We start from the raw sequence: 27,218 nt of genomic DNA, 5'->3' as shown, positions 1-27,218 counted from the left end.
ATCGGCCGAAACCAAACATGTACCCACCAAGTATGTTTTCATGGCGCATCAGCACAGTCTGATAGATTTCCGTTTCTCGAAACCAGCTAGCTTCTTCGGTGGTAAAAAACACTTTGACTGCCACCTTTTCACCACGCCATTTACCCATCCACACTTCTCCATACCGGCCTTTACCGACTTGCCGAACCATCTGAATCTGTTTGGCAATAGTTCGCTGAACCTTCACAGAGAAAAGCAAAATGTTTGTGCCGTTCTTGATGAAAAGAACCTGCTGAGACCGAGAAAGTGGCCCATGGCCTGTCCCATCAAAAAGGACGGGATGTACAACTAACCCACCCCCACGGTAGAATTTATAAAGGATTTAAAAGAAGACGAAACAACATAAAATATATTGTGAAATCGCACACTAACGGGTTAGTCAACGTGACAGACTGTTTGCAGAAATGGTCAACATACTTCGGCTCAGAGTCCCAGTCCACATACCCTTGGGTAGTCTCCTCTGCAGACTCTGGGCGTGGACACAGGATTTGTTTTTGGCAATGGAACGACAGCAAATGTGATTCAAGTGGAGACTTGAAAAGTGTTTGTGCTCTGGGGCCTGCCCTTCCTTGTTGTTCTGGAGAACCCTGTGACCGCTGAATGAAACCCTGGGAGTTACCGGCCATGTCCGTGAACTACACCATCTAACTCTAGCTGAGCAGGGCCAGAAAAGGAACTGCCTAGCAGACCCACAGAATCATGAGAAATAAAAAATGATTGTTGCTTCAAACCACTAAACTTAGGAGTGCTTTACTATGCAGCAAGATCGAAATGATAGTTAAAAATCTTCCACTCAAGGGTGCCTGGGTGGCTCAGTGGGTTAAAGCCTCTGCCTTTGGCTCGGGTCATGATCCCAGGGTCCTGGGATTGAGTCCCGCCTCGGGCTCTCTGCTCAGCAGGGAGCCTGCTTCCCTTCCTCTCTCTCTGCCTGCCTCTCTGTCTGCTTGTGATCTCTGTCTGTCAAATAAATAAAATCTTTAAAAAAAAAAAAAAATCTTCCACTCAAGTCATTAAGACCATCCATGATCTGGCCTCTACCTGACTCTCCAGCCTCATCGTTTGCTATCATGACCTGCCCTCACCCCTCTTATTCACCTTATTTCAGCTTTTAGAATTCACTTGTGCATATTCCCATCTCAGAGTCTTTTGGCATGTGCAGTTTCCATTACCTAAGAGGGTTGTTTCTCTGTGCAACACCTTCATAGCACACGTATACCTTTCAGCTGCTGCACTTTACACAATTATAATTTTATTATTTATATATGGATTTGTTTGAATTCTATTCCTTCCTACTCACAGAATATAGGGATTTGTTTAGGGGAACACCTGAAATGTAGTAAGTGCTTTCATTAATTTTTGTTGACTCAGAGATGCACATTAATTGCTACTTTTCATTTTCAGAACCACTAGCGGCCATTCAAATTAAAAAGAACCCCAAGGTCCAGGTTGGAAATGCAGTTAAAATGAACTAGATTTTGTGCATACCTAAACTGACTTACTTTATCACTTATTTCAGAATCCTTTTGTAACTTTTAAGGAAAGGATTACTGAGGTATAAATTACATATAACAAAATCTACTCTTTTTGACAATTGCATTTAGATAAGTGTACACAGTCATGTAACCACCAACACCACAATTAAGATACAGAACGTTTCCATCACCCAATAAAGTTCCCTCTTGCCTCTTTAAGTCAATCCCCTCCCCTCCACCCCCAGGCCGTGGCATCACTGATCTATTTTCTTTCCCTACAATTTTTTATCTTTTCTAGAATATCACATAAATGAAAACATACAATATGTAGACTTTTGCGTCTAGCTTTTCTCGCTTAGCATAAAACACTTCAAAATTCATCTGTACTGTTGTTGCCTGTATCAGTAGTTTTTTATTGATGAGGAATGTTCCACTGTATGAATGCAGATCTCTTCTGTAAATACTTTGCGGAAGAACTGCTTCATGATAATAGAAAGTATATGCTTCGTCTTTCAGTCAACTGTCAATCAGCTTCCCAAAGTGCCTGAAATGTTTTCATTTCAATCAGCAATGTATGGGATTTCTAGCTGATCTATATTCTTTTCCACACGTAATATTCTCGGTCTTAGTCACACTAGTGGATGTGCAGCGTCTTGCTTTGATGTTGAATTTGCTTTTTCCTGCCTTTTCTTGTGCTTATCTGCCATTCCTTTCTCTTATTTTGGGAAGTATCTGTTCAAATCTTCTGTCCATTTTTAAAAATTGGGTTGTCTTATTACTGAACTGTAGACGAACACAAACTCTTTCAGATCTGTGTTGCCAGTTTGTGACTTATTTTTTCCTTTGCTTAAGTTAAGTGTCTTTTGAATAGGAAAAATGTCAAATTTTGAGAGAGCTTAATTTATCATCTTAAAAAATGATTCATGTCTTTTGTGTCCTAAGAAACCTTTGGTTAACCCAAGGTCACAATGATTTTCTAAAACATTTTCTTTTAAAGGTTTTTACACTTTAACTTTACATTTTACATTTAAGTCTATGGCCCATTTCAAGGTAATTTCATATTTGGAGATAAGGGTTGTGATACACTTTTTGGGAAATGGATGCTCAATCTTCCCTGCATAATATGTGGAACAGACTGTCTTCTCCCCACTGAATTAATCTGTCACCCCAATCAAGTGATATTTGTGTCCATTTCTATACTTCATTCTCTCAAGTGACATTTGTATCCATTGCTATGGACATTCTCTTCCACTGCCACATGCATTTATCCTTATCCTCAAGGACCACACTAAACTTATTACTGTAGCTTTATAGTAGGTCCAGAAATCAGGTAGTGAATCCTCTTTGTTCTTTTGTTTTGGCTCTTCTAGGTCCTTTGCGTTTCCACATAAATGTTAGATCAGTTTATCAATTTCTACAAATGTTTGCTCTGGATTGAATGAAAACTGTAGGTCAACTTACGACAATTGATATTTTAACACTGAGTCTACTGACTCACAAACAGGATACACATCTCCCCTTATTTAGGGCTCTGTTAATTTCTTTCAGCAATGTTTTCTAATTTTCAGTGCACAGGTCTTACATAAATTTTGTTAAGCTTATTCTAAAATATTTGATTTTTTTGAAGCTATTTTAAAATGATACTGCTTTTAATATTTTAATTCCTAACTGCTCGTTGCAAGTATACCTAAATTCAACGATTTCTGTAGAGTGACTTTGCAGTCTGTCACCCTGATAAACTCACTTAGTGGTTGTTGTAGCTTTATGGTAACATCCTTGAAATTTTTCTTTGTAGATAATCATGCCGTCTGCACATGAAGACAGTATTACTTTTACTTTTCTAATTCAATCACAGAATTATTTAATTCAATAAATTTAAAACAGTGTATTTACTTTAAACAAATGCAATTAAACAATTAAAAATATGTCTGATATCTAGCATTTATTAATTTGAAATAGTTATACTTCTCTCAACCAATGAGTTTAATCTTAGGTGCAAGGGATTTATATCTGACTCCTCTTCACGTTGGCTGTTCAAAGCAAAACTCGTGAGCTAACCCTAGCACTTATACAGCACTGCATGATCACATTTTCTCTCCTAACTGCTTGTGGCTCTATCTTCCAGCCTATTCTATTTTTCTTGTTTCATAGTTCTTATTTTTTAACTGATTTCTTCTTGCATGACTGCAGCCATCTTTTTAAATAAGGAGGAAGGAAAAAATGTGTTAAGTAATGTTCCCTAAACTGTAACAATTACACTGCCTACCATCATATAAGGACACATTCTGTACCAATAAACCATTCATGTTTATATGATATTTTATCTTACCAATAAAGGTAGCCCAGATCCACTACCAGAACTCTGTGACTGGTCAATAAGGTCTTTTAATGATTCTCCAACTGGAATAAATGCTTCGTCTTGTTCCAAATCACGATTATAACGACGTCTGCTTGAGATGCTCTTGCAATAATGTCTTTTAAAAAAGCAGAAAATAACCTACATTAAAATTCCAAAACTACAAAATTCTAGGGTGAGAAAAATCTTGAGGTTGTCGATACCATTATCCTTCCTTCAGATAGGATCACGTCCCAATTAGTCTTATAGGATAATATCTCTTCTGTTAAAGTCAAGCCCAAGAATGGAGTTTATGAGGTAGAGTTCTATGTACCTGCTAAAATGGAAAGATGTCTACAGTGCACTGGCTCGTAAAAAAAAAAAAAAAACAGATTAAAAAACAGCATGCAGAGTGTGATCCTAGCTATATAATTTTTAAAAATTATATATATCTACCTATGTCTAAAAAGATCAAAAGAGATACAGAACAAGTTCTAAATAACAGTTATTTCCAGGGATGCTGGAGTACTCACCTTCTACTTTACATGAGCATTTTGATTTGAATTTGTCAGTATTTTGAATTTTGTTTTGTCAAAATGAACAATGAATATAGTTCCATTTTAAAAAAGGGAAAAGGAATTTATGCAAAGAAATCAAATAAACTCTCTGAACTCATTCTGACAGTTTTGAAGATTCTCTTCTTACAATTTCAGATTATGAAATATTTCAAACATACAGGAAAGTAGAGATTTAACTGCCATCCACGTGTAGACCTTTTAAACTGAATAAATATTAACATTATATTTATTTTAAAGAAATAAACATTAGAAATATTTGAAGCTCCTGCCACTTCCCTGATAATTCCATTTCCTTCCTTTACTCTTGAGAAACAAACACTATCCTGAAAGGTTGTTACGTCCTCTTCCGATTTATCTACCACCGATGGACATATTCATAAACAACACTGTTTCTCTGGATACAAATGGACTCGAATGGCATATGCTGTATTTACTTGACATCCTTCTTAAAACACACACACACACACACACACACACACACACACACTTCCTTATGTCTTATATACTTATCCATGCCGATACATGTTTAAAAACAAGAGCTCATGTTTATTGATGCTGAGTGTGTCAGGCCTCGTTCTAGGACTTACTTCATCTTTACAAAACTCCTAAGAGGTGAATACTATTGCTCCTGTTTTACAGGTGAGAAAACTATGGCCCAGAGGTTCATCATCTGTCCCAAGTCAGACACCACCAGGTGGTGAAGCTGGGATCCAAACCCATACTGAGTCTGGGAGCCATGGTCTCCATCATTACTATTCTGCCAGAGAAATGATTTAAATTGTGCCTTGGGTTCTTGTTAGAAATTTACCACAATTTACTCTGACAGCCATATTTGTTAATTCTGAAAGTTTGCTAATACAAATAGTAACACAAAAATTATTTTTGTGCCAGTCTCTTGAACAGGAGTGTAAGAATTTCTTGAAGTTACACATACTTTCTTTTTTTTTTTTTTTTAAGATTTTATTTATTTGTTTGACAGAGAGAGAGAGCACAAGCAGGGAGAGTGGAAGAGGGAGAAGCAGGCTCCCTGCTTAGCAGGGAGCCCAATACAGGACTGGATCCCAGCACCCTGAGATCATGACCCAAGCCGAAGGCAGTCACTTAATCAACTGAGCCACCCAGACGCCCCTCAAAAGTAGACATACTTTCAATTTTAGTGATATCACTAAATTGCTCTCCAAAGTGGAATAATTTATAAAGCATAGTAATAATATTATGCCATAAAATATTTTATACTTTATAATACTACATTTTATATATTTTATATTATAAATGCACTGATATAATAATAGAAATATATAACATATATTATACTATTATAGTATATACTATATGCAGAACATATATAGAACATATAGTATATACTATATTATTACTATTATGTATATTATACACTATGCTATATATTATACTACATATAATACTATTATTATATTTTTAATGTATTATAAAGTATAATATCACATTGTGCATTTCCCCATATTCTAGTGCAAACTTGGAACTGGCACATTTTTAGGCTGTTCATATTTTTTCCTATAGTTCATTTTTTTCCTGTGAACTGCTTGTCATAGTTTCTGCCTATTCTATGAAGTACCTATTCTTGCTATTCAACAGGGATGTTTTCTCTCTTTTTCTCAATGATTCATTAGGAATTCCTTATGTAATCTGGATGCTAAATCTGGTAATTATGCTACAAGAGTCTTTTCTCAGTCTGTTAGTATCCTGTCATTCCACTTACGGTGGTGGTCTTTCCTCCCTCTTGGATACATGCTTTTATGCTTTAAGTCCATCTTCTCAACCCTAACATCATTAGCATGTTTTAAGGGTGTTTAAATTCTAATTCTCTCATTGAGTCCTTTAACCCATTTGGCACTTATAGTAAAGGATGGAAATTATAGAAAGCGTCCAGTCAGATTTGTTTTCTCTCTGGATAGCCCAATACACTTAGCCATTTTTGAATTTTATTTTTAAAACCTTACCTGGGTAATTGACTCAAATGGTTTAAAATTTAAAAGGCACAAAAGTACATGCAATGAACAATCTTCCTCCTGCCCTTCCCTGCGCCATCAGGGAGGAACTGGAAAAAACCTGGAACTGGAACTATTTCCACAATTTCTTCAGTAATATTCTGAGGAGCATTTATGTCTATTTAGATAAAAATACATACATTGCTGTTCACCTCCCGTTTTTCTTGTTTCTTCCAGAAATGGTAGTGTACCGTAAATACTGTCCTGCATCTTGCTTTTTCACTTCACAACCTATCCGGGTGCTCAGTCCACAGCAGTACATAAAGGGCCTCCTTTTCCTTTCATGGAGGAACAGTAGTCCCTTGTACTGCAGTTAACCATTCCTTCACCAGGAACATTTACATTGTTTCTAGTTTTACATCATATATGGCTAAAATGAAAAAAGTTTCTTGCATACCTGTATGCAAACTGCTAGAAGTTAGAACTGAGTTTGGAATTTTGATGGAATGCTTGACTGACCTCCTCTTTGAAGGTTATACCAGTTACAAATCCCCACCATTATAGGACAGCCCATCCTTCCCACACTCACCCACACCTTTATAACACTTCTAGAACTTTGTTTTTTTTTTTAATATTTTATTTATTTGACAGAGATCACAAGTAGGCAGAGAGGCAGGCAGAGAGAGAGGAAGGGAAGCAGGCCCCCTGCTGAGCAGAGAGCCCGATATGGGACTCAATCCCAGAACCCTGGGATCATGACCTGAGCCGAAGGCAGAGGCTTTAACTCACTGAGCCACCCAGGCGCCCTAGAACTTTGTTTTTAATTTTATCCACGATCTACTCTCATTTATATTTTTTTAAAAATCTGTGTATAACTGACTCCCCCAAAATGCAACTACTAATAGCCTGCTGTTGACTGGAAGTCTTACCAATAAAACAAATACTTGATTATCACATATTTTTTATCCGGTGTGTAGTATATGCTGTATTCTTAAAATAGAGTAAGCTCTTAGAGAAAAAAATGTATTAAGAAAATCATGAGATAAAGAAATTGCATTTACAGTACTATGCTGTGTTGAAAAAAGATCTACATGTAAATGGACCAAGGCAGTTCAAACCCATGTTGTTCAAGTGTCAACTATATATACTGGAATTCCCAAAGAAAAGGAAAGAAGAGGAGAGAGAGCGAAATATTTTAAGAAAAATGACCAAGATTTTCTTTTTCAGATTTAATTAGAACTATAAACCCATAGAGCCAAAGTACAAGAAACTCAAAGAAACCTACACCAAGGTACATCATTATCAAATTGCCCAAAACCAGTAATAAAGAAAAAAAAAATCTTAGATGCAGCCAGAGGAAAAGGGCAGATTAGGTATAGAAGAAGAAAGGTAAGGATGGGTGGTAGCTGACTTTTCAGGGGAAACAATGCATAAAGCAGAGCAGCAGCATCTTTAAAGTGCTCAAGGAAAGAGGCGCATGGGTGGCTCAGTTGGTTAAGCCTCTGCCTACAGCTCAGGTCACGATCTCAGGGTCCTGGGATTGAGCCCTGGGCTCCCTGCTCAGCAGGAAACCTGCTTCTTCTCCCTCTGTTCTGTCTGCCAAATAAAATCTTTTTGACTGCACAGGGGTCGGTGCCCCTAACCCCTGCACTGTTCAAAACACACACACACACACACACACACACACACACACACGTTAGGCTGCTTGAAGTCCCACAACTCACTGGTGCTTAATTTATTTTTTAAGTTATTTTTTAATGGTTTAGTTTGTTTAGTTTCTTCTTTTAAAAAAGATTTTATTTGACAGAGAGAAAGAGAGAGCACAAGTAGGGGGAGCAGCAGAGTGAGAGGAAGAAGCAGGCTCCCCACTGAGCAGGGAGCCCCATGTGGGGCTTGATCCCAGCACCCTGGGATCATGACCTGAGCCAAAGGCAGATGCTTAACGACTGAGCCACCCAGGCATTCCATTTGTTTAGTGTCTTCATGTCTGAGCCTATTTTCTTCTACAGTAGCTAATCTGCCATTAATCTTATCCAGTGTACATTTCATCTCAGATAGTACAGATTTTATTTCCTTAAGTTTGATTTGGGTCTTTATATCTTCTATGTCTCTATTTCACTTTTTGAACATATAAAATACAGTTGTAATAACTATTTTAATGCCCCTGTCTACTAATTCTAAAACCTAGATCAGTTCTACCTTGCTGTTTTTGATTCTTCATTATTGGTTGTATTGGTTGTATTTTTGCATGCCTGGTGATTGTTGAATGGATACAGACATTGTGAATTTTACCTTGTTGGGTGCTGAGTACTTTTGTATTCCTTTAAATATTCTTGAACTATGTTCTAGGATGCAGCTATTTGGAAACAGGACAGCCCTTCTGAGGTGGGACCAGTGTCATATTTCTTCTAGGGCTAATTATTTCCAATACTGAACCAAGACCCCTACGAGTACTCTAACCAAAGCCCTGTGAATTATTACGTTTTCAAGTCTCACAGCTGGTAGGAACAGACACTATTCCCAGAATTGTGTGAGCATTGAACAATGTTTTCTTCAGTCTTATCAAGCAAAACCCCAGCCATGGGTAGTTTTCTCACTTGTACGTGCTGCTCAAGATTCAGCTGAATATTTGATAGGAACCTTGTGCAGATATCCAGAGTTCTTTCCTTGTGAAGCACTCTCCTCTCCAGTACTCTGTCCTATGAACTATAACTGCTATTCGTACTCCAGACTTAGCTACATCTCCTGGAGTCAGAACCTCCTGGACTACACCTGGGTTCCTTCCGTGTCCTGTAGGTAGAAATTCTCTCTGGGCAATAAGGTAGGCAATCATAAGGCTCACTTTATTTGTCTCCTGTTTTTTGGGGATTAGTGTGTTTCACTGCCTGATTGGCAGCTATTAGTATGTGAGTGGGGCTTACTGATTATAGGCTTCACTGTAAGATAACTGCCTGGGCCGTTTCATTGGGCCCACTGAGGTCAGCAGGTTTAGGTCTCTTCTCTTGGGCTGGATGGATTTCCCCAAGAAGATTCTTCCCATCTGTCATTTGAATAAGCCTGGCTGACAGCATTCTGGCATAGTTGAGGCGCCCACCAATCAGTATGTAAATGTTCACTTTATCACCATATTTTCACTGTAATACCTCACCCTCAATAATGGGGGCCACCGCTAAGAATATTATCTTTGTTCTTTCCAGGGAATATACTTTCTAGCTTTCTGTTAGGGAGGTGGTGGGGAAGTGACCCTCAGAACAGGAATCATGAATCTCAACATCTGTTGTACTTGCCATTAAAGATGGCCCACAACAACCCTTACCTCCCAGTAAGCATGTCCTTTTTTAGTTCCCTTCCATAACACAGTAGGAATGACCTGTGTGACCAACAGAATGTGGCAGAAGTGATGGTGTAACTTTTTTTTTTTTAAGATATTTTAATTTATCTGACAGAGAGAGACACAGCGGGAGAGGGAACACAAGCAGGGGGAGTGAGAGAGGGAGAAGCAGGCTTCCTGCCGAGCAGACAGCCCGATGCAGGGCTCTATCCCAGCACCCTGGGATCATGACCTGAGTCAAACACAGTCACTTAATGACTGAGCCACCCAGGTGCTCCATGATGGTGTAACTTTTGAGTTTAGATTGTATATAGATTTGCAGTTTCTACCTTGATCTCTTGGGTCACGCTAGGAGGAAAAAGCCAGGCTTCATACTGCAAGGACACTCAAGCAGCTCTGCAGAGAGGCTCACCATCAGAGAAACTAAGGCTTCCCGCCAATTTGTGAGCCTGAGAAGGGAGCTACCTTTATTCTGGAAGGTGATCTACCAGCTCCAGGCAAAGTCGTCAGGTGAGCACAACCTCTGCTGATGCTGGCTGGATATTATGAAAGATCCTGATACCCAGACAGTCACTCCTGAGTTTCTGACCCACAGTGAGAGATAATAATTGCTGTTTTAAGCCACTGTGTTTGGAAGTGATTTCTTAATGCAGTATTGCATAACACACACAGCATCTGACTTTCTAAAAATAGACTTTCAAGCAATACTCTTGGTTTTACCACCACTCTCAACTTTACTTCCAGAGATAACCGGTACTGCCAATTCTTTTTTTTTTTTTTTTTAAAGATTTTATTTATTTATTTCACAGACAGAGATCACAAGTAGGCAGAGAGGCAGGCAGAGAGAGAGAGAGAGGGAAGCAGGCTCCCCGCTGAGCAGAAAGCCCGATGCGGGGCTCGATCCCAAGACCCTGGGATCATGACCTGAGCCGAAGGCAGAGGCTTTAACCCACTGAGCCACCCAGGTGCCCCGGTACTGCCAATTCTTGAGCTTCTTGGAGAATTCTAGGATATAAACTGGTTGCTACTTTCTCAAAGTTCTAGCCTAGGAGTCTGATTTTTTAGATCTGCAAAGTCACTTACTACTCATCCAAAAGCTTCACAAGGTCCAAAGTTTTTTGATGTTATCTCTTGTTCTCCTCATCCTAGTCGGACAAAGAAGTTCAAAACTCTTTACTGCTTGCTTTTTTTTTACTGGAGGCAGCAACAGTAAGTACGCTCAACCTGTCTCTTAAGATTTTTGCCAGTATAACGTGAAAAACAGTATCTCAGTATGACTTTAATTTATATTTTTCATATTCTGAGTATTCTTGAGTCTTTTTTCTTTTTAAAGATTTTATTTATTTATTTGACAGAGAGACATCACAAGTAGGCAGAGAGGCAGGCAGAGAGTGGGGGAAGCAGCTCCCCGCTGAGCAGAGAGCCCAATGCAGGGCTCAATTCCAGGACCCTGGGATCATGACCTGAGCTGAAGGCAGAAGCTTTAACCCACTGAGCCACCCAGGCACCCCTTGAGTCATCTTTTTATTTTGCTTTTAAGAGCTGTAAGTACTTCCTTTTAGGTAAATAATTCATTTTCCCACTGAACTGCTAAGGTTTTTTTCTTTTTGATTTATAAAAGCTCTCCATGTTTGAGAAATCAGCTCTCTGTAATATGAGATGCCAATATTTTTCACTGTATTCTGTTTATGGTGGTTTCTGCCACATAGTAAAGTTTTATTTTTATGTAGCTGACACAATTTTTTTTTTAAATTTTAAGGTTTTGTTTTCTGTGGGTGTGGTTTTTCATTCTTGTGTCACACTCAGAAAAGGCTTCCACATTCTGAGATCATTTTTTAAAAATTCTGCCATGGTTTGTTCCAGTGCTTTAATCACTTCATTTTACATATATCTAGCTCTAATCTGGGTAAAATTTATTCCAATGTAGGTAACTGATTAAACTGCATCTTAAACTTCATCTTTAAAAAAAAAATCTTTATCTTTTTCCATGTAGCTACCTACTACCAAATCCATTTATAGAATTATCCAACTCTTCCCCAGTGATCTGAAATGTTCCCTTTACCATATACTAAATTTCTTTATATTCTTGGGTCTGTTTATGGGTCTAGTAACCTGTTCTACTGATCTCTCGGTCTATCCATATGCCAGTAAGATAATGCTTTATTACTGAAGTTTATCCCCTCCTGTTATTACTCTTCTCTTTCGGGAAATCATGACTAAACACAAACAATTCTGAAGGCACAAATAACTTAAGAATGATAATGCAGTTGGCTTTTTGGGACAGATTTTCAACATTCATATATATAAAAGTTCATTATTCTAAAAATAAGAAAAATCACAAGAACTCATGAATGAAGCAAGAAGTATAGAGTTGGGTTCAACTAACTGATTAGCAGAAAGCTCCTCTTTTCCCTTAAGAAAATTATATTCTAGTTAGAAGCTTATAACCTAAAGGAGATAGAACCAGAGAATATAAGCTAACGGTGTCTGAACTGTATTCAATGGTCAGTAATTTCTTTGCACTGGATTTTATTTTTATTTTTTTTTTTAAATATTTTATTTATTTATTTTACAGAGATCACAAGCAGGCAGAGAGGCAGGTAGAGAGAGAGGGGGAAGCAGGCTCCCCACCAAGCGGAGAGCCTGATGTGGGGCTCAACCCCAGGACCCTGAGATCATGACCTGAGCTGAAGGCAGAGGCTTTAACCCACTGAGCCACCCAGGTGCCCCTGCACTAGCTTTTAAAGAATAATTGCTCATATCTAATATTCAACAAAATATTTCATATCAAAATAATTATCTTACTTGTAACAAAAGCAGCTGGAGAAGATGATCATCGCAATTATGCAGATAGCCATAGAAATGAGCACAACCAGCCAGCGAATGCTGCCATCAAAAAATGGACCTGACAAGGGAAGTAAACAATGAAGTATACATATTATCTTTCTATCACATATTAAAGGGGAAAAATAATTTGTAGTGTTAAATTCTAGAAAGCTTGCTTATTGTAAAAATCAGAGAAAATATTTTATTGAAAATCATGATCACATCCTTTTCGGCTAACCTACCTATGACAACAGGGGGCAGTGTAGGTTGTAAATACTGGTTACATAAATTGGTCCGACAACATTCTATCGTCCGGCGTAGCTGGGCTTTTGGTGAATCCTAGAGGAAAAGTAATAATAAAATTAAAAATGGCTTGATATTTTAAGGTTGATAATGAGTTTTTTTTTAATATTCCTAAGTATAACTTCTAATTCAGCTGAAAGAACAGGACCTCCAAATTTTATGTGTAAAAAAAAGACTACTGAAAACTTAGAATCTGTGCTGAAATAGTGAAGTTTGTGAAATTATTTTTCCTAAAGAGAACGTATGTATGTGGATGGTGTGTTGGAACACTGAACCATAAATTACAAACAAAAGTTGATTAAGTATTTTTCACTAAAACTTTGGCTTATCTTAATATATTCCTTTTCATTTGTTTTCAGTAAAAATGTAAGTCATGGTATCTTTTCCTTAAAAAACATGGATAAGACATTTTATCATAATGATGAACTAGTAGGGTACACAGGATCTCAGAGCAGTACCAAAACTACTTAGGTGGAGGGTGTCCCAGTCTAAAGAAAAGAGACATCAGGAAGAGTGGTTGAGTCGGTAGAAGATACTGCTTACAACAACTACACTGAGACTAATGAACCCCACGTAGAAGCAAGTTAAAGCAGATGCAGTGAGGACAAAGGCAAAATATAGAAGCCATTTTTCTGAGTTTCTTAGAGTCTACCAACCAGATATGAGACGTGTCCCTAATAGGTCAATAAATGAGCACAGGAAAACACCGTAGTCATGAGAACAGACACCAACAATTATGTGTGAAGTTTTACTTGACTGGTACAGTACTTGACAAGTTATTAACTCGAATGCTGACATTTCAGCACTGCCTGGGAAAACTGCCATTCTGGACCAAAGTAGTAACAGAAAGGAATTACTTGTCATTATACAAGTAGCAACAATATAAGCACAGAAATTGGCCATACTATTCTTAAGTATCAGATGGCCAGAAAGAAAGACTTCAGGAGTCCAGGACTTGAGATTCTATCAGGGAAAGTGGGTCAAGAGTATTTGGAAACTTTCAAAAGCACAAGTTTTATACTTTAACTGAATTTTTAACATTAAAACAATTTTTACTTGTAAATGATCATAAAAAAGAGGAGACAGAGACAATTCAGGAGTTATACAGGTGACTCTGAAATAATCCCAGCCCGAGGAGACTTACATGAAGGATGAAATGAAGGGTACATAACTGAAGATGAGTACAAGGGCTGCGAAGCTCCAAGAACAGCTGCAGGAAGGCTAACGACCAAAATGAGCTGAGCCTTGCAGAAGAGAAAACTTAAAGAAAAACCAAGAAAGGGTTTCTGTGGCACTGTTAGAGGACAGACACCAAGCAACGAATGTGCTGCTGACGAGACAGCAGGAGAGGGGCACAGATCAGCACCGTACGTGGAAGCTGCTCTCCCGGACACAGCAACAGGTCCTCCAGGGCTCCTGCGCTCTGCAGGAGTGCCTGCCCTTGAAGCTGAAGCCCGGTGAGCACACCCAGCAAAAGGAAGAGAGAGGCCTGGAAGGCCGGTGCGATGTTAAGATTTTAGCAAGAACGAGTACTGGACACTGAAGAGCTAAATGTTATACTCTTTCTTTTTTTAAAAGAAAAAGAAAGCAGACTTGGCCAACTAGAGTTTGGAGGCAGCATGGTATTACGGAAAAAGCAAGGGCTCTGAAACCAAAAAGCTTATTAAATCCTAGCTTTGCCACTTACTAACTTTGTGAACGATGAACTTCTCTCTGGGCTTCTGTTTCCTCTGTTCTAAAATGGAGGACAAAAACACCTGCCTTGTGGGGTAACTGCGAGGAAATGAGGTAGCTTACACCAAGTACCTGGCACATTAAAAGCAAACCTTAAATATCTGATAAATAAATTCTTCCTGCTCTAGTGAGTGTGACATGATCCTACTGGGGATTCTAGAACAAGCCAAAAATGCTTATAAACTCCTAGAAGAGCCGATGTGGCTTGACCAAGAACAGCAATAGCAGCCTCAGGTCCCACCTTTCTTCGATAGTTAACCGTATGTCTGGGTGGGCAAACATCAGATGATCAAGGTAGAGGAGGGACCTTTTCTATTCCTGCACTCCCCCGCTCCCATCCTCCATCCATGTCCAATTCTGTGATCTGACCAGAGTCATGTGAGCTTAAATACTTAGATGTGAATTACAACACTGTCTGGAAATGAGGTTTGCGGTCCCAGGCCTTTGATCTGTAAATCAGGAGATGGGCGATTGTGCAAAGGGAGAAAGGAACAGAAACTGCCTGGGGAACCCTGTTCTCAGGCAGCTCAAGAGTACAATATAGGACTAGGCTTGGGAAAGCAATTCCCCTAAACTATCCACGCATGTATGTGATCCTTGTGTAACAGTCTGTGTGTACTTAGGGATGCACATAACCAGCTTAACGACTGCTCAGTTATATCATCAATATTGTAAAAGCTAACATTTATTAAGCCCTCTGTGCTAAACTCTTTACATATATGTTATCTCATTTGATCCTTACAACTCCTTTAGAAGTAAGAAAACAATTTGAAAAAAGAAAAGCTTCTTGCCCCAAAATTCTGCAGCTAGCAAGAAGCAGCACGTGGATTTGAATACAGACTGTGAAGTTTAACAACTAACTTCTATTAGTGAGTTCAATTTATGATACACCTAGTTTAGGGGGCTTGCAGGATACTGGTTATTACTGCTGAGCTCCGTGCTCTAACTACAGTTCTTTCTTCCGTATTTTCAGTGATTATAAAAGGTACAGAGTTCATGGTTGATAAACATGCAAATGGCATAAAACTGGAAGAAATAATCAAATTAGCATCCCCCCCCAAATCCTTACAAATTACAGCAAAGGACTAATTCTAACATGATAAAATGTAACATAGACAAGTATGTAACAACTGTTTAACAAAAGTCATTCCATTCCCATCCTCCTATTTGTGTCAAGAAACCAAAAGAACCAACAAAGAATGCAAGAGATGTGGTTCAGCAGTAGCGTGAGTGAAAGATGGGGATTTCAGCTGATGGGAAGCTCGGCAGGTTTCAAGAGTGTGGTATGACAATCTGCCATCTAACATGAGATTTGGCTGTATTTAGAAAAAGAGAAAGGAGCTATTTATCTCCCTCCCCCACCACCCCGGGTCAAACCACACTTGATTCTGCATACAACCCTGAGAAACCAGAGTAACTGAAGCTGATCACACACGGAGCAGTTGAGGTGACCGGGAACTCGCATTTTCACCAGGCAAAGATGAGAGGGTATGGGGAGGAAGGCAGGACCACACAGAAAACTTTCTTCACATAGTAAAGGTCTGTCTTATTAAAGAGGCTTTAGATTTGTCCTCTGTGGTCCAAAGGGGCAGGAAGAGATTTATAGTCACTAGAAGGAAGAGCTTTCTAAAAATCAGGTCAGGTTGTTCATACAGACGAAACAGGTGGTCTTGGGAGGCGAGGACCCATTACTAGAGGTGTTACACTAGAAAACAGATGGGATGCAATACGTGTGTGGGGGGAGGGATCCCGAACTTTAGCAGAGGTTGGACCATATAACCTTTAAAGTTTCTATCAATCCTGAGAATTTCTTAATGATGGAAATAACTTCCTAAAATAGTCGAACCTTAAATTTGTCACAAACAGTTCCGTCTGAAACTGTTTTTCAGAAACACTCGAAGGACTGCTAGGGTAAAATTACTGCACAGGATTTTGAAGAGATTAGATTTATACCCGACAGCCATCAGGATGTTCATAAACTCTTTCTTACCAGCCCTCTAATGCCTTTGCTGCTGCTGTTAAAATAACTCCACTGAGATTTCCTTACAAGGACTTGTCTCAGTGACACAAAGGTTACTGCCCATTACCCTAAAGTCTTTCCAGTCAGTTTTATAATCCATGGGTGATACTGTGACAATATTTTTTGCAGTCATGACAATTTGCAAACAGGATGATTTAAACCTTTTTTTTAAAAGTAAAATAATCTGAAAAAAAAAATCTGGAACTTCAATTACCACAATCTTACTATTTGAAGCAAGAGCTAAGCTTCCTCCAATATATTTGATTTACGAGAAGATACAGTGATGAGCAGATCAGGCACACTCCTCCTGGAGAGATGAATACTTTTCATGTGGTCCCTCCCTTCTTTATTTCAGAGGCCCCAGTGGAGATCCTTACCTTGCACTGAAAGTCAGATCCTTCATATTTCATACACCCTGAAGCTAATGTGGTTTCTCCCTGGTCATCTTCTTCTATGATGGCAAAGCAATGCCCATTAGTTCTAAAAGAAAAGACCCCCACAAAAAGAACAAAAAAACATAACGTTACATCAGAAAGTACCAATTAAATCTCAATTTGAATGTGACTGGATACTAATGGCCTTTAGTTCCTGTTTTTTGAACTAGAACTACGTTCGTGTTATTTATTGGCAAAACTCTATGGGCTTTCAGGCAAATGAAAGAGGTCACGTCTGAACTAAAACCTAATGGTCCAAGGGGAAAAAAGATTTCTTTTAAAATGAGTCCTCTAAATATGACTATGTAACTTCTCTTTGCTAATCACAGTTACGTGATCACAGAAAGCTGATTTATAAAATTTTACAAAGTAAAGAATCTTGATGTTTTAAAAATATGTGTAAAAATGGCTGCCTCTTTAGGGCACATAGGTGGCTCAATCAACTGAGTGTCTGACTCCTGGTTTCAGCTTAGGCTCAGGTCAAGATCTCAGGGCTGTGGGATCAAGCCCTGTGAGCAAGACTCCATGTTCAGTGGGGACTCTGCTTGAGATTTACTTGCGCTCTCTCTCTCTCTCCCCCGGCCCTTTGCCCCTCTCCCAACTCGTACATGCTTGCTTTCTCTCTTTCAAATAAATAAATCTTTTAAAAAAATGACTTCCTCTTGGGGTACCTGGGTGGCTCAGTGGGTTAAAGCCTCTGCCTTTGGCTCAGGTCGTGGTCTCAGGGTCCTGGGATCGAGCCCCACCTCAGGCTCTCTGCTCAGCAGGGAGCCTGCTTCCTCCTCTCTCTCTGCCTGCCTCTCTGACTACTTGTGATCTCTGTCTATCATATAATAAAAATCTTAAAAAAAAAAGACTTCCTCTTTTTATCCATAGAATTTTCAGTATTCACATACAATAGACAATAAATAAAAACAACTTTTCTATGAAACACAAAACCAGACTAAATGACAAAGAAAAATATATTTGGGAATAACAAACTGACTAAGATCGTGAGAGGTGTGTTTTACCGAATGCAATAAGAAAAAAGGGATAACTTCTGAATAGCTTCAAGAAATGTACATATATATGTATTTAATGAAATGTTATCATTTTAGTATTAGTATGTTGGAGTTTATCCCTAACATATTCATTTAGACTTTAATGGGTAGGAAGACACTTGTGGAAGTTTTTTTTGTGTGGAATGCCTGGGTGGCTCAGTCAGTAGTGTCTGACTCTTGGATTTTGGCCCAGGTCATGGTCTCAGGATTGTGGGATTGAGACCCATATCAAGCTCCATGCTCAGCTGGGAGTCTGCTTTAGATTTTCTCTCTCTCTCTTTCTCTCACAAATAAATCAATAAATAAAATCTTAAAAAAAAATGTTTTTGGGTGTTCTTACTTATTCACATCAGTAAGTATATTATTTCTACTTAAAAGACTCTTGCAGAATTATTACTTTTTTGTAGGGAAAAATGCTAAGTATGGGGCAAAAGTCTGTTAAAATTAATGATTCAGTTCTATTCTGGATTACTAAACCACTAACAGCCCACACATATCAGGCACATACTATAGACAAGAATTTTGGCAAGAAATTACTTGGTGCCACAGTGGGGAACACACCCCTGTGACAGATCATCCAAGCCGTCATGATAAATTCAATCACCACCAGAGGACAAAACAACAAATTTAAGACATGGTGAGCTATTCATATAATTTCAGTATTTTACATGTATACTTTTTTGCTTTACATCTGGTGACATTCAAAGTAGGATGTTATTACCTTCATAAAAGGGACACAATTAATTAATTGATGAGTGTGTCATTCAGGGAATTTTTTTGGCTAATAAGTCAATTCTTTGATGTCCCCAAACAATATGGAATAGAATTATATGATCATTTACAAATGTGTTGCAAAGTGAACATAAAATTAAGTAGGAAAATTAAAACTGTCATATAAATCAGGCTTGGATTGGGAGCTCACTTGTAAGAAAGTAACATAAAATTAATTAAATATCACAATATCAACCCCTATCTTTTGGTAAAATATTTCAACCAATTCAGAATTTTAAGATTGGGGTGAATTGCTTTTTTGGTAATCTCTAAATTTTCTACAATAAATTATCAATAAACTTTATGATAAAAAGATTATTAAATAAACTCAAAATGTTAGATAAATACCAGATTCCTTTCATCTCCTTTAAAAGGGATATTACAATGTTACTGTAAGAAAAGAACCATCAATCATGTAGTAGTACTAAATGTTCCCATACGCAGAACAAGAGCTTTTTGGCTCTTTGGAAAGATACCACATAAAATTAAGGGGGAAAAAAAAACATTAAACAATGTGAACAATTCCTAAAATAGCATCAAATGCACTCCTATTCTCATAACTTCAAGAAGGGCTGCATAAAATACTTACATGCATGTGTTATTAATAGCATCATCTGGGCAGTGTCCTGAGCAATAGCACTTTAAAAAAGGCAAGGTATCCTCTGGTGCTAAGGTTACTCCATTTTCTGCTTTTTTCTGGTCAGAGTCCGATTTCATCCCAGTATCATGGAGCATACTGTCTAGATTCTGCCCTGTATTCAAATATGAAATTTGTGAATAAACCATTTCTGAAAAGCTAATTTTTTTCATTTCAATTTCCAATGAGAAGTTTCTAGGTTTTCTTATTACAGTATGGCAGCTACTGTGTTTAATTAAAAATACATTTCATTCATACATTTAACATTTGTTAATAACCTATTGAGCACAGAAAAACCATCCCAGGTTTTGAGAGACATACAGAGAGGACTGTGTCACAAATTTTGCACAGTGGAAGACAAACAATGTGGCAAAGGTAGAATATTGTCATGACTTGTAAGAAAGGTGCAAAATGGGAAGCAATTTCAGGAAGTCGGATTGTTTCCAATCATTACAAAAAATACATGAATTATAGTTCTTAAACTCCTTGGCTCAAGACGTGGGACTAGCTTTAAAAAAAAAAAGTCCTTTATTTGTGCCTCTAGGTGGAAGTGGAGTTACTAAGCATTTCGTTTTGGACTTTACTTGCTTAAGTAAGGGAATTGTGAGAGCAAGGAGACTAATCATATTATCTGGTGCCTTTTATCTCAAGGTCATTGGTTCAAATCCAGCCTATGCTGCCAGAAACTGAAGGTTACTGTAGGGCAGTAGTTAGCTTATGAAAATATTACTGTGTTCTTGCATTAGAGTCAAGTAGCCTCAAATGACAGATACTGTCATATTTGGTACTGAATCTTCCAGGCTGAAAGCAGAACAGAACTAAAATGTTTCAGTAATTCTTCCTTCCCTCTGAATCAACTGAAATTGGCTAGCCTATTCCTGTAGGGCTGACCTCCAGGGAATAAAATATAGAGCCAAACAGGTATAAAATATTAAGAGAATTGTGTATAAACAACACTTCATTATAAAAGTTAGATAAGTGGCTCAAGTATAATGTGGACTTGAATTTAAATTTAGCCGTACAGGCAAAATGAACTACTGAAAAGAAAAAGTAACACACAAATACATACTCATAACAGGAAAAGAATGTCCTGCTATTTTTTTTTAGTGACTCCATGCTTCGAATTTTAATAATCTTCATTTAACCCTTTAAATTAATAAAAAGCTTAAAGACCTCATTTACGTTAGGAACATCAACTGTAAAAAGTAACAAAAAGGCATGGTGGGCAAGAACAGAAGAAATCCACTAGGCTAAAAATGAGGAGACCTGTACTGTGGTCTACTATGGTCCTATGATGGTCTCACCACAGTTTAGCTAGGTGGATAATCATGGACCAGCCATGTCACTTCTCCAGACCTCATTTACTTAGTAAGACCACAGAACTAGAGGCCATCTGAAGTCTCCTCACCAGCTTTAAAATCCACTACGATAACAGAAGGAAGCATTAATCTAAGCATGGAGAACAAATGGTAAATAATATACTACATGCAATTAATTTTTCAAAAATCTAGTGAAACACAGAGAAAGTGGTATAGTATGGTAGAAATGACATGAAAGTAACAGTGTGAAGGTAAGGGTTCAACTCCCAAATATATGCATAGGTGTTATTCTCTGAAGCTCTTCTATCTCTAAAAAATGGTGATAATAATTCCTGCTCAATTCAACTCAAGGTTATATATAGACATGAATGTATAATAAAGGGCTTAATTACATATAAAAAAAGGGTATAAATGAAGAAATTACTTAATAACAAAGATCACACTAAAAGATCACCAATACCTAGAATATTCAAAGTTATAGCATGGTTAACACACATAATTTCCCAAAACACTATCTGAATTTAGGAAATTAAAAACCCTAATTATAATAATTTGCACCTGGGGTTTATATTACCTCAAATATTTATTTAACAAAATATTGATTAGAGGCCAGCTATGGGCAAGCAAGTTACTGAATGCTGGAAACTGATCTGGTCCTTGAGAAACAGGGAAGGGCAATAAGACATAAACAAATACACTGTGAAAAGTGATATAATACAAAGGTAAACAAAGGAAGGCGCCCGGAACACAAACTTGGCCTAGGTGTCAAAAGCAATGAAAACTAAGCTGTATCTTAAAGTTGTAAGATTTCCCTAAATAGAGGCACGGATGCAGAGAAAAATAACAAAGCAACAGCCTCTTGACACTATCTCCCTAGGTGACAGCACCCATCCCATGGTTTAAACAAATCTCTTTGTTGATGGTTCCTAGATTTACCCCTCCAGCCTTAAGCTGCTTAAGTAATCTCAAAATTAACTTGTCCAAAATGGAACTCACCAACGTATCTCCTCAAACCCATCTCCCCAAGTCTTTTGGCCCAACCTCCAAAATAGATCTCAAGTTTTTCCAGTTTTTTCCAACTTCACTGCTATTACCTAGGCCCATCATGCAGTGCCACTTCTGATAGGAATCTCCATTCTGACCTCCCAACTTCTGTTCTTGGGCCCTCCCATCCATTTCCCACACAGGAGCCAGAGTTAGCTTATAAACATAAATCTGATCCTGTCATGCCCCCTGCTTAAAACCAATTAATGACTCCATATGCACTCAGTATAAACTCCAACCTTCTTCACCACACCCACCACCAGCAGAATTTGGACCCTGTGTACCTCTCTAACATCAACTCACAGCACCTACCCTCCACCATGCGTAGGCATGCTAGCTTTCTGTTAGTTCTACAATATGCCAATCTCTTTCTACTCACTAGTCCTGTGTTTACGAAGCATAAAATTATGAGGTCTGGGTGGGCCGAAGCTATAGGTTGTATTTCAAAACAAATACATGCAAAAAAATATTTCAGGTTTACATGTTCAAGTGTAACAACTGAGAAAAAACTAAATATATATAAATATGGAGGTGAATGGCTAAAAGAGACAAGTGACTATAGACACGTTTATACCACCTTTGTCATTAATGGCAATTTTTGGCATCAATAATTTTACCTTTTTTTTCCTGACTAAATAATTTTTCTTGCTTTCCCAGCAATCTAGGGGCTTCCTTTGTACAAAGCAGAGAAAGTCCTCCCCCATCCTTAAGGTACAATGTCTAGAATAGGAATCAGAAGGCAAACGGTAGGAGAGCAGGAGAGACCATTGGGACATCAATGAGACATCAATGGGACATCAGTAACAATTCTCCTTAACCTATGTGCTATGGAGCAGTGATTACTGAAGGTGGCTTCCAAGCTGTCCTTCTATATGGGAGTTTATATAGGACTTATCCAATTTCTTCTTCATCACTGAATACTAGGTGTGTTGGGCACTACAATTTCTCTTAGCTACTCACTGCTAGACCATGAAGAGGTCCATGTGAACCTGGTGGACAAGGTTACATACTACCCAAAAGTCCTGAATGAGTGGCCGAGTGCATTAAGTGGATAAACCTCTGGGTTATACATACATATATACCTTTGAGGAGGAACTGAATATTTCCAACAACACGGGCACTTTCAGTATATGCATGTAAGAAGGGTACGTATGATGTAAGGTATGGATGATGTTAGGTGGACAGATGTGGTACCCTGCAACAGATGCTGTTAGGTGTTCTTTCCCCCTTTACCTTGCTAACAACACACAAACACCCTTTTTTAAGTATTTGCTCCGTCCTCCATGTGATTCAGGGAAGCACAGCCCTACCCTCAGTAGAGACAACTGTTTTGTCCAATCCAACAATTTTAGTTCCATTCCCCTTGCCTCCGCTTACACAAGAGGATAAATTAATTCTGCCAATAAAGTGAGAAGGAAGTCTGCTGCAAGAGGAAGGGGGAGGAAGAGGAGAGGTGCCTGGGGAAAGATTTCTTTACCAATTAGAAAGAGACATGAGAGACATCCATTTGTCTTCTACCGAATGCTGCCAACGCAAAACTGCCATATCTACATGGGATCCCTGGCCCCACAGCAGCCACACTGTGGCCATGAAGTGAGTTAACCTAGGGCTAAATTAATAGGTGGAGGAGAACAAAGTTGAAAAAGAGAAAAAACTTGATGAGCCAAGGAATGGACTTACTGAAGTCCCCCTACCTTCAGACTTCTTGTTTTGTAATACAACATTTTCCTTATTGTTTAAGCTATTCTGAATTGGTGTTTTTTGTTGTTGTTGTTGTTGTTACTTATAGTTGAAAACACCTTAACTGACAGAAGAGAAAGAATCTGTTCCAGACTCTTTAAGTTAACCAAAGGATATCTATTTTCCCTATCTTCCTGTCAAACTCTGTTTCTGTCTGGTGGGACATGTGTCCGGCCATAGGTAATGGACTTACGTTAATCTAAGCTGACTGTCACAATTCTGTCTCCCAGTTTCCCAGTAGCCCTAGCAACTGTTTCAGTTTATCCAACAAAACATGATAAAATCTGCTGGCAGAAGGTTGGTTTCTGGGGACATTTTGCTTTTCTGAAATAACATCCAGTTGAAGTCAGTGCTGACCCTTTCCTCATTTTTCCTTCCTCCAATGTAGATAACAGCAGTCGTTTTATAACCATTAGGGAAAAGTCAAGAAAACTACAGATGTCAACCCTGACACCATTCAACTACTGAATGAGCAAACAGCAAATATCTACCATCTACATCAAAAAATAAATCTATTTGTTTAAGTCACTGTTTGTAGGCAGTTTCTTAAAGCTAAAATCCATTCCTAAAACTTGTGACCAAGCCAAAAACAAGAACTAAATAGCAATTAATGTTAACATTAGGTGACTCATTCTTTGTTCCAACCATCTCAATGTAAAGGACTTAAATCTTTATCAAAACATCTAATGCTCCAAAAATTCCTGTTTACATCTAGGATATGTATTATTGTTTCTATTTTACAACAAGGAGACCAATATATGGAGAAATTTACTTTCTCAAGACGCAACTGAAGCTAAAGTTGAAGATAAAGTCAAGTTACTTCCACTAACATCACTCTCTGGTCCTTGGTAATCTCTAAGAAATAACATTTTCTTCTATATTGGTTTTTCTTTTCTTTAAGACTAAATATTTTTATTTTATTTAAAGCAACTCTAAAACTAATCTTTTTGAAGGGAAATGTAAATATTTGGCTATTCATCACAGAAATGTGATTCTTATTAAGATTTTTCACTTACACCTGATAACTAATTACCAATTCATTTCATCTAATAAAAGTTTATAGTACAGTTTGAATCAGGGTAGGGAAAAATTTTTGAATTATATTGCCTCATGTGATCTACACAGATTAAAAAAAAAAAATTAACATCAAATACTGATTACCTGGGAGTGAGACAGCAAATATGCTACTACTGATTTAACTCATCTTCAAAACTATGACAGCTTTGGCTGATGCTGCTCAACAAGACATATAACAAGAGCTGTTAAATAAAGGTATTTTATTAAATAATTTGGTATTTCACCAAAAAAAGTGGCTTTTAGAAGAGGGCTTTCTGTATTCTGAGCAAGAAAATACTAAAGGTATTAATTACACCTAAAATAAAATATGAAGCTACAGACTTTATCTTTAAAATGAAAATGTCATGGACACCTGGGGTGGCTCAATCGGTTAGGTGTCTGACTCCTGGTTTCAGCTCAGGTCATGATTTCAGGGTCATGAGACTGAGCCCCACTTTGGGCTTCATGTTCAGCAGGGAGTCTGCTTGGGATTCTCTCTCTCTCTCTGCCTCTTCCCTCACTAGTGTGCACACTCTTTCTCTAAAATAAACAAATACTTTTCAAAAGGATTTTATTTACTTATTTGAGAGAGAGAGAGAGAGAACATGAGCAGGGGGAGAGGCAGAGGGAGAAGCAGACTTCCCGCTGAGCAGACAGCTGGATGCGGGGCTCAATTCCAGGACCCTGGGATCACAACCCAAGCTGAAAGCAGTGCTTAACCAACTGAGCCACCTAGGTGCCCCTAAATAATTTTTTTTTTAATGAAACTGTCAAAATATTTGTGCTGTTAATTCTATTTCTTACTTGTAGATATTAATCTTTATTACTGTTAATGAAACATTATGAAAGAACAATCTGTGATGACATAAACTTAAGAGGATGAAGAGATCCAATAACTTTAATCTAAACTTAAGAGAATGAAGAGACCCAATAATTTTAATCTAAAAACCTTTTGCAAAACAGTACTATCTCTTCAGTTTGAAATGATGTCCTAATTAAACCATCTGGGAAAAAGCCCACGTGCAAATATAGCCCATGTGATCCTCAGAGTCATCACAATAATTTCCTGTTCGGGAGTTCCAAGCTGTGAACACAAAATTACAATGTTGTTCATAAATAAAACTTTGAGTATTCGATGAAGAAATTTTAGTATTTAGCACACACAGAAATGCAAATTACATTTCTGAAGTTTTTTAATGATGACAAAATGATTTTTTTAATTATTTACCTTTATTCCATATTGTATTTTAAAGGAGAAAGGAATTTTAAAACTAAGTCTTGAGTACCTGTTACCCCGTGTCTTAGTCTTAACTAGGACAGATACTTCATTTTATACTTTATCTCATTTAATCCTCACAAGACTTAATGTTGCATATCATAGTGTCTATGTTATGGTAAGAGAACAGATTCAGAGAGGCTGAAATTTAACAAATACTTGACAATGGTTCTACCACAGTCAAGTTCAAAATTATTTGGCATGTACTTATTCTTTGCCTTTTTACTTAAAAGCTATGCTGGCAATACTGAGCCTAACTGTTCAAAAAGGGACATGAGGAGAAGGAGCAGTTTCAAAAATGAGTGTTTTAAACATAGAAATAAATTACTGAAAAAGATAAGATTACTTAAATGAACAATGATTTACCTTGAACATAATAAGAAATGATGAACAGATAGGCTCCCAATAATCTGATGTAAATATACAGCTGAGTCATTGTTCAATTTTAATGTTTCCTGTATACTGTCACCTCTAATAACTGGTCCTGTTATGTCACTAATTTAAATGACTTTTATCCAGATGATTTTCTTGCAGAAGGTCTCAATCACTTGACAATGACTTCAACTTCCACTGCTTTCTCCTGATTCCTGAAAGATAAAAATACAAAAAAGATAATGAATATAACTGAATTCTGGAAAGTTTTCAAAACTAACAGAGAAAAACAAATGCTCAAACATACCTTTAAATAATGAAATACATTTTGGGGTTGGAGAGAGGGAGAGAGAATTGGGAGAGGGGAAAAGGGAGAGAGAATCTTAAGCAGGCTCCGTGCCCAGCATGGAGCTAAACGTGGGGCTCAATCTCCTAACTCTGGGATCATGACCCAAGCTGAAATCAAGACTTGGAAGCTTAACCAACTGAGCCACTCAGAAATGAAATACATTTTTTTTTTAAAGATTTTATTTATTTATTTGACAGACAGAGATCACAAGTAGGCAGAGAGGCAGGCAGAGAGAGAGGAGGAAGTAGGCTCCCTGCTGAGCAGAAAGCCCGATGTGGGGCTCGATCCCAGGACCCTGGGATCATGACCTGAGCCGAAGGCAGAGGCTTTAACCCACTGAGCCACCCAGGCGCCCCATGAAATACATTTTTAAGGAATAAAGCTATCTTTATTTCCAACAACAAAAAGGCACTGTAATTCAAAAGCTTAAATAATTCAGTAAATAGGTTGCCACCTCTCCTGATCTCAGAGTAATCATATGTAAAACAAGTACACTAAATAACCCAGATAGTCTTTTCTGGCTGCTCTAATTATTTTATTAGTAACAATTTCTAAATATATTAAGACAAAAGCAG

The 27,218-nt window shown here is 37.9% G+C and overlaps 1 protein-coding gene across 1 annotated transcript in view; it reads right to left on the bottom strand.

Moving 5' to 3' along the window:
• Positions 1–26,518, bottom strand: part of BMPR1A (bone morphogenetic protein receptor type 1A) — a 34,896-nt gene extending 8,378 nt beyond the window's left edge. The window contains exons 1-7 of the mRNA XM_080831636.1: positions 26,289–26,518; positions 19,440–19,602; positions 16,983–17,085; positions 12,791–12,887; positions 12,528–12,627; positions 3,841–3,985; positions 28–220 (exon numbers count right to left, since the gene is read on the bottom strand). Of these exons, the coding sequence (XP_080687762.1) occupies positions 28–220; positions 3,841–3,985; positions 12,528–12,627; positions 12,791–12,887; positions 16,983–17,085; positions 19,440–19,602; positions 26,289–26,358 (871 nt within the window). The 5' untranslated portion in view covers positions 26,359–26,518. The remainder of the gene's footprint in view (positions 1–27; positions 221–3,840; positions 3,986–12,527; positions 12,628–12,790; positions 12,888–16,982; positions 17,086–19,439; positions 19,603–26,288) is intronic.
• Between the last annotated feature and the right edge of the window lie 700 nt (positions 26,519–27,218).

The sequence above is a fragment of the Martes martes genome (genome assembly GCF_963455335.1).
Source record: "Martes martes genome assembly, contig: scaffold_288, whole genome shotgun sequence".
Lineage (NCBI taxonomy): Eukaryota > Metazoa > Chordata > Mammalia > Carnivora > Mustelidae > Martes > Martes martes.
The sequence above is the reverse complement of the archived record's forward strand: the minus strand, read 5'-3'. Positions and strand labels throughout refer to the sequence as shown.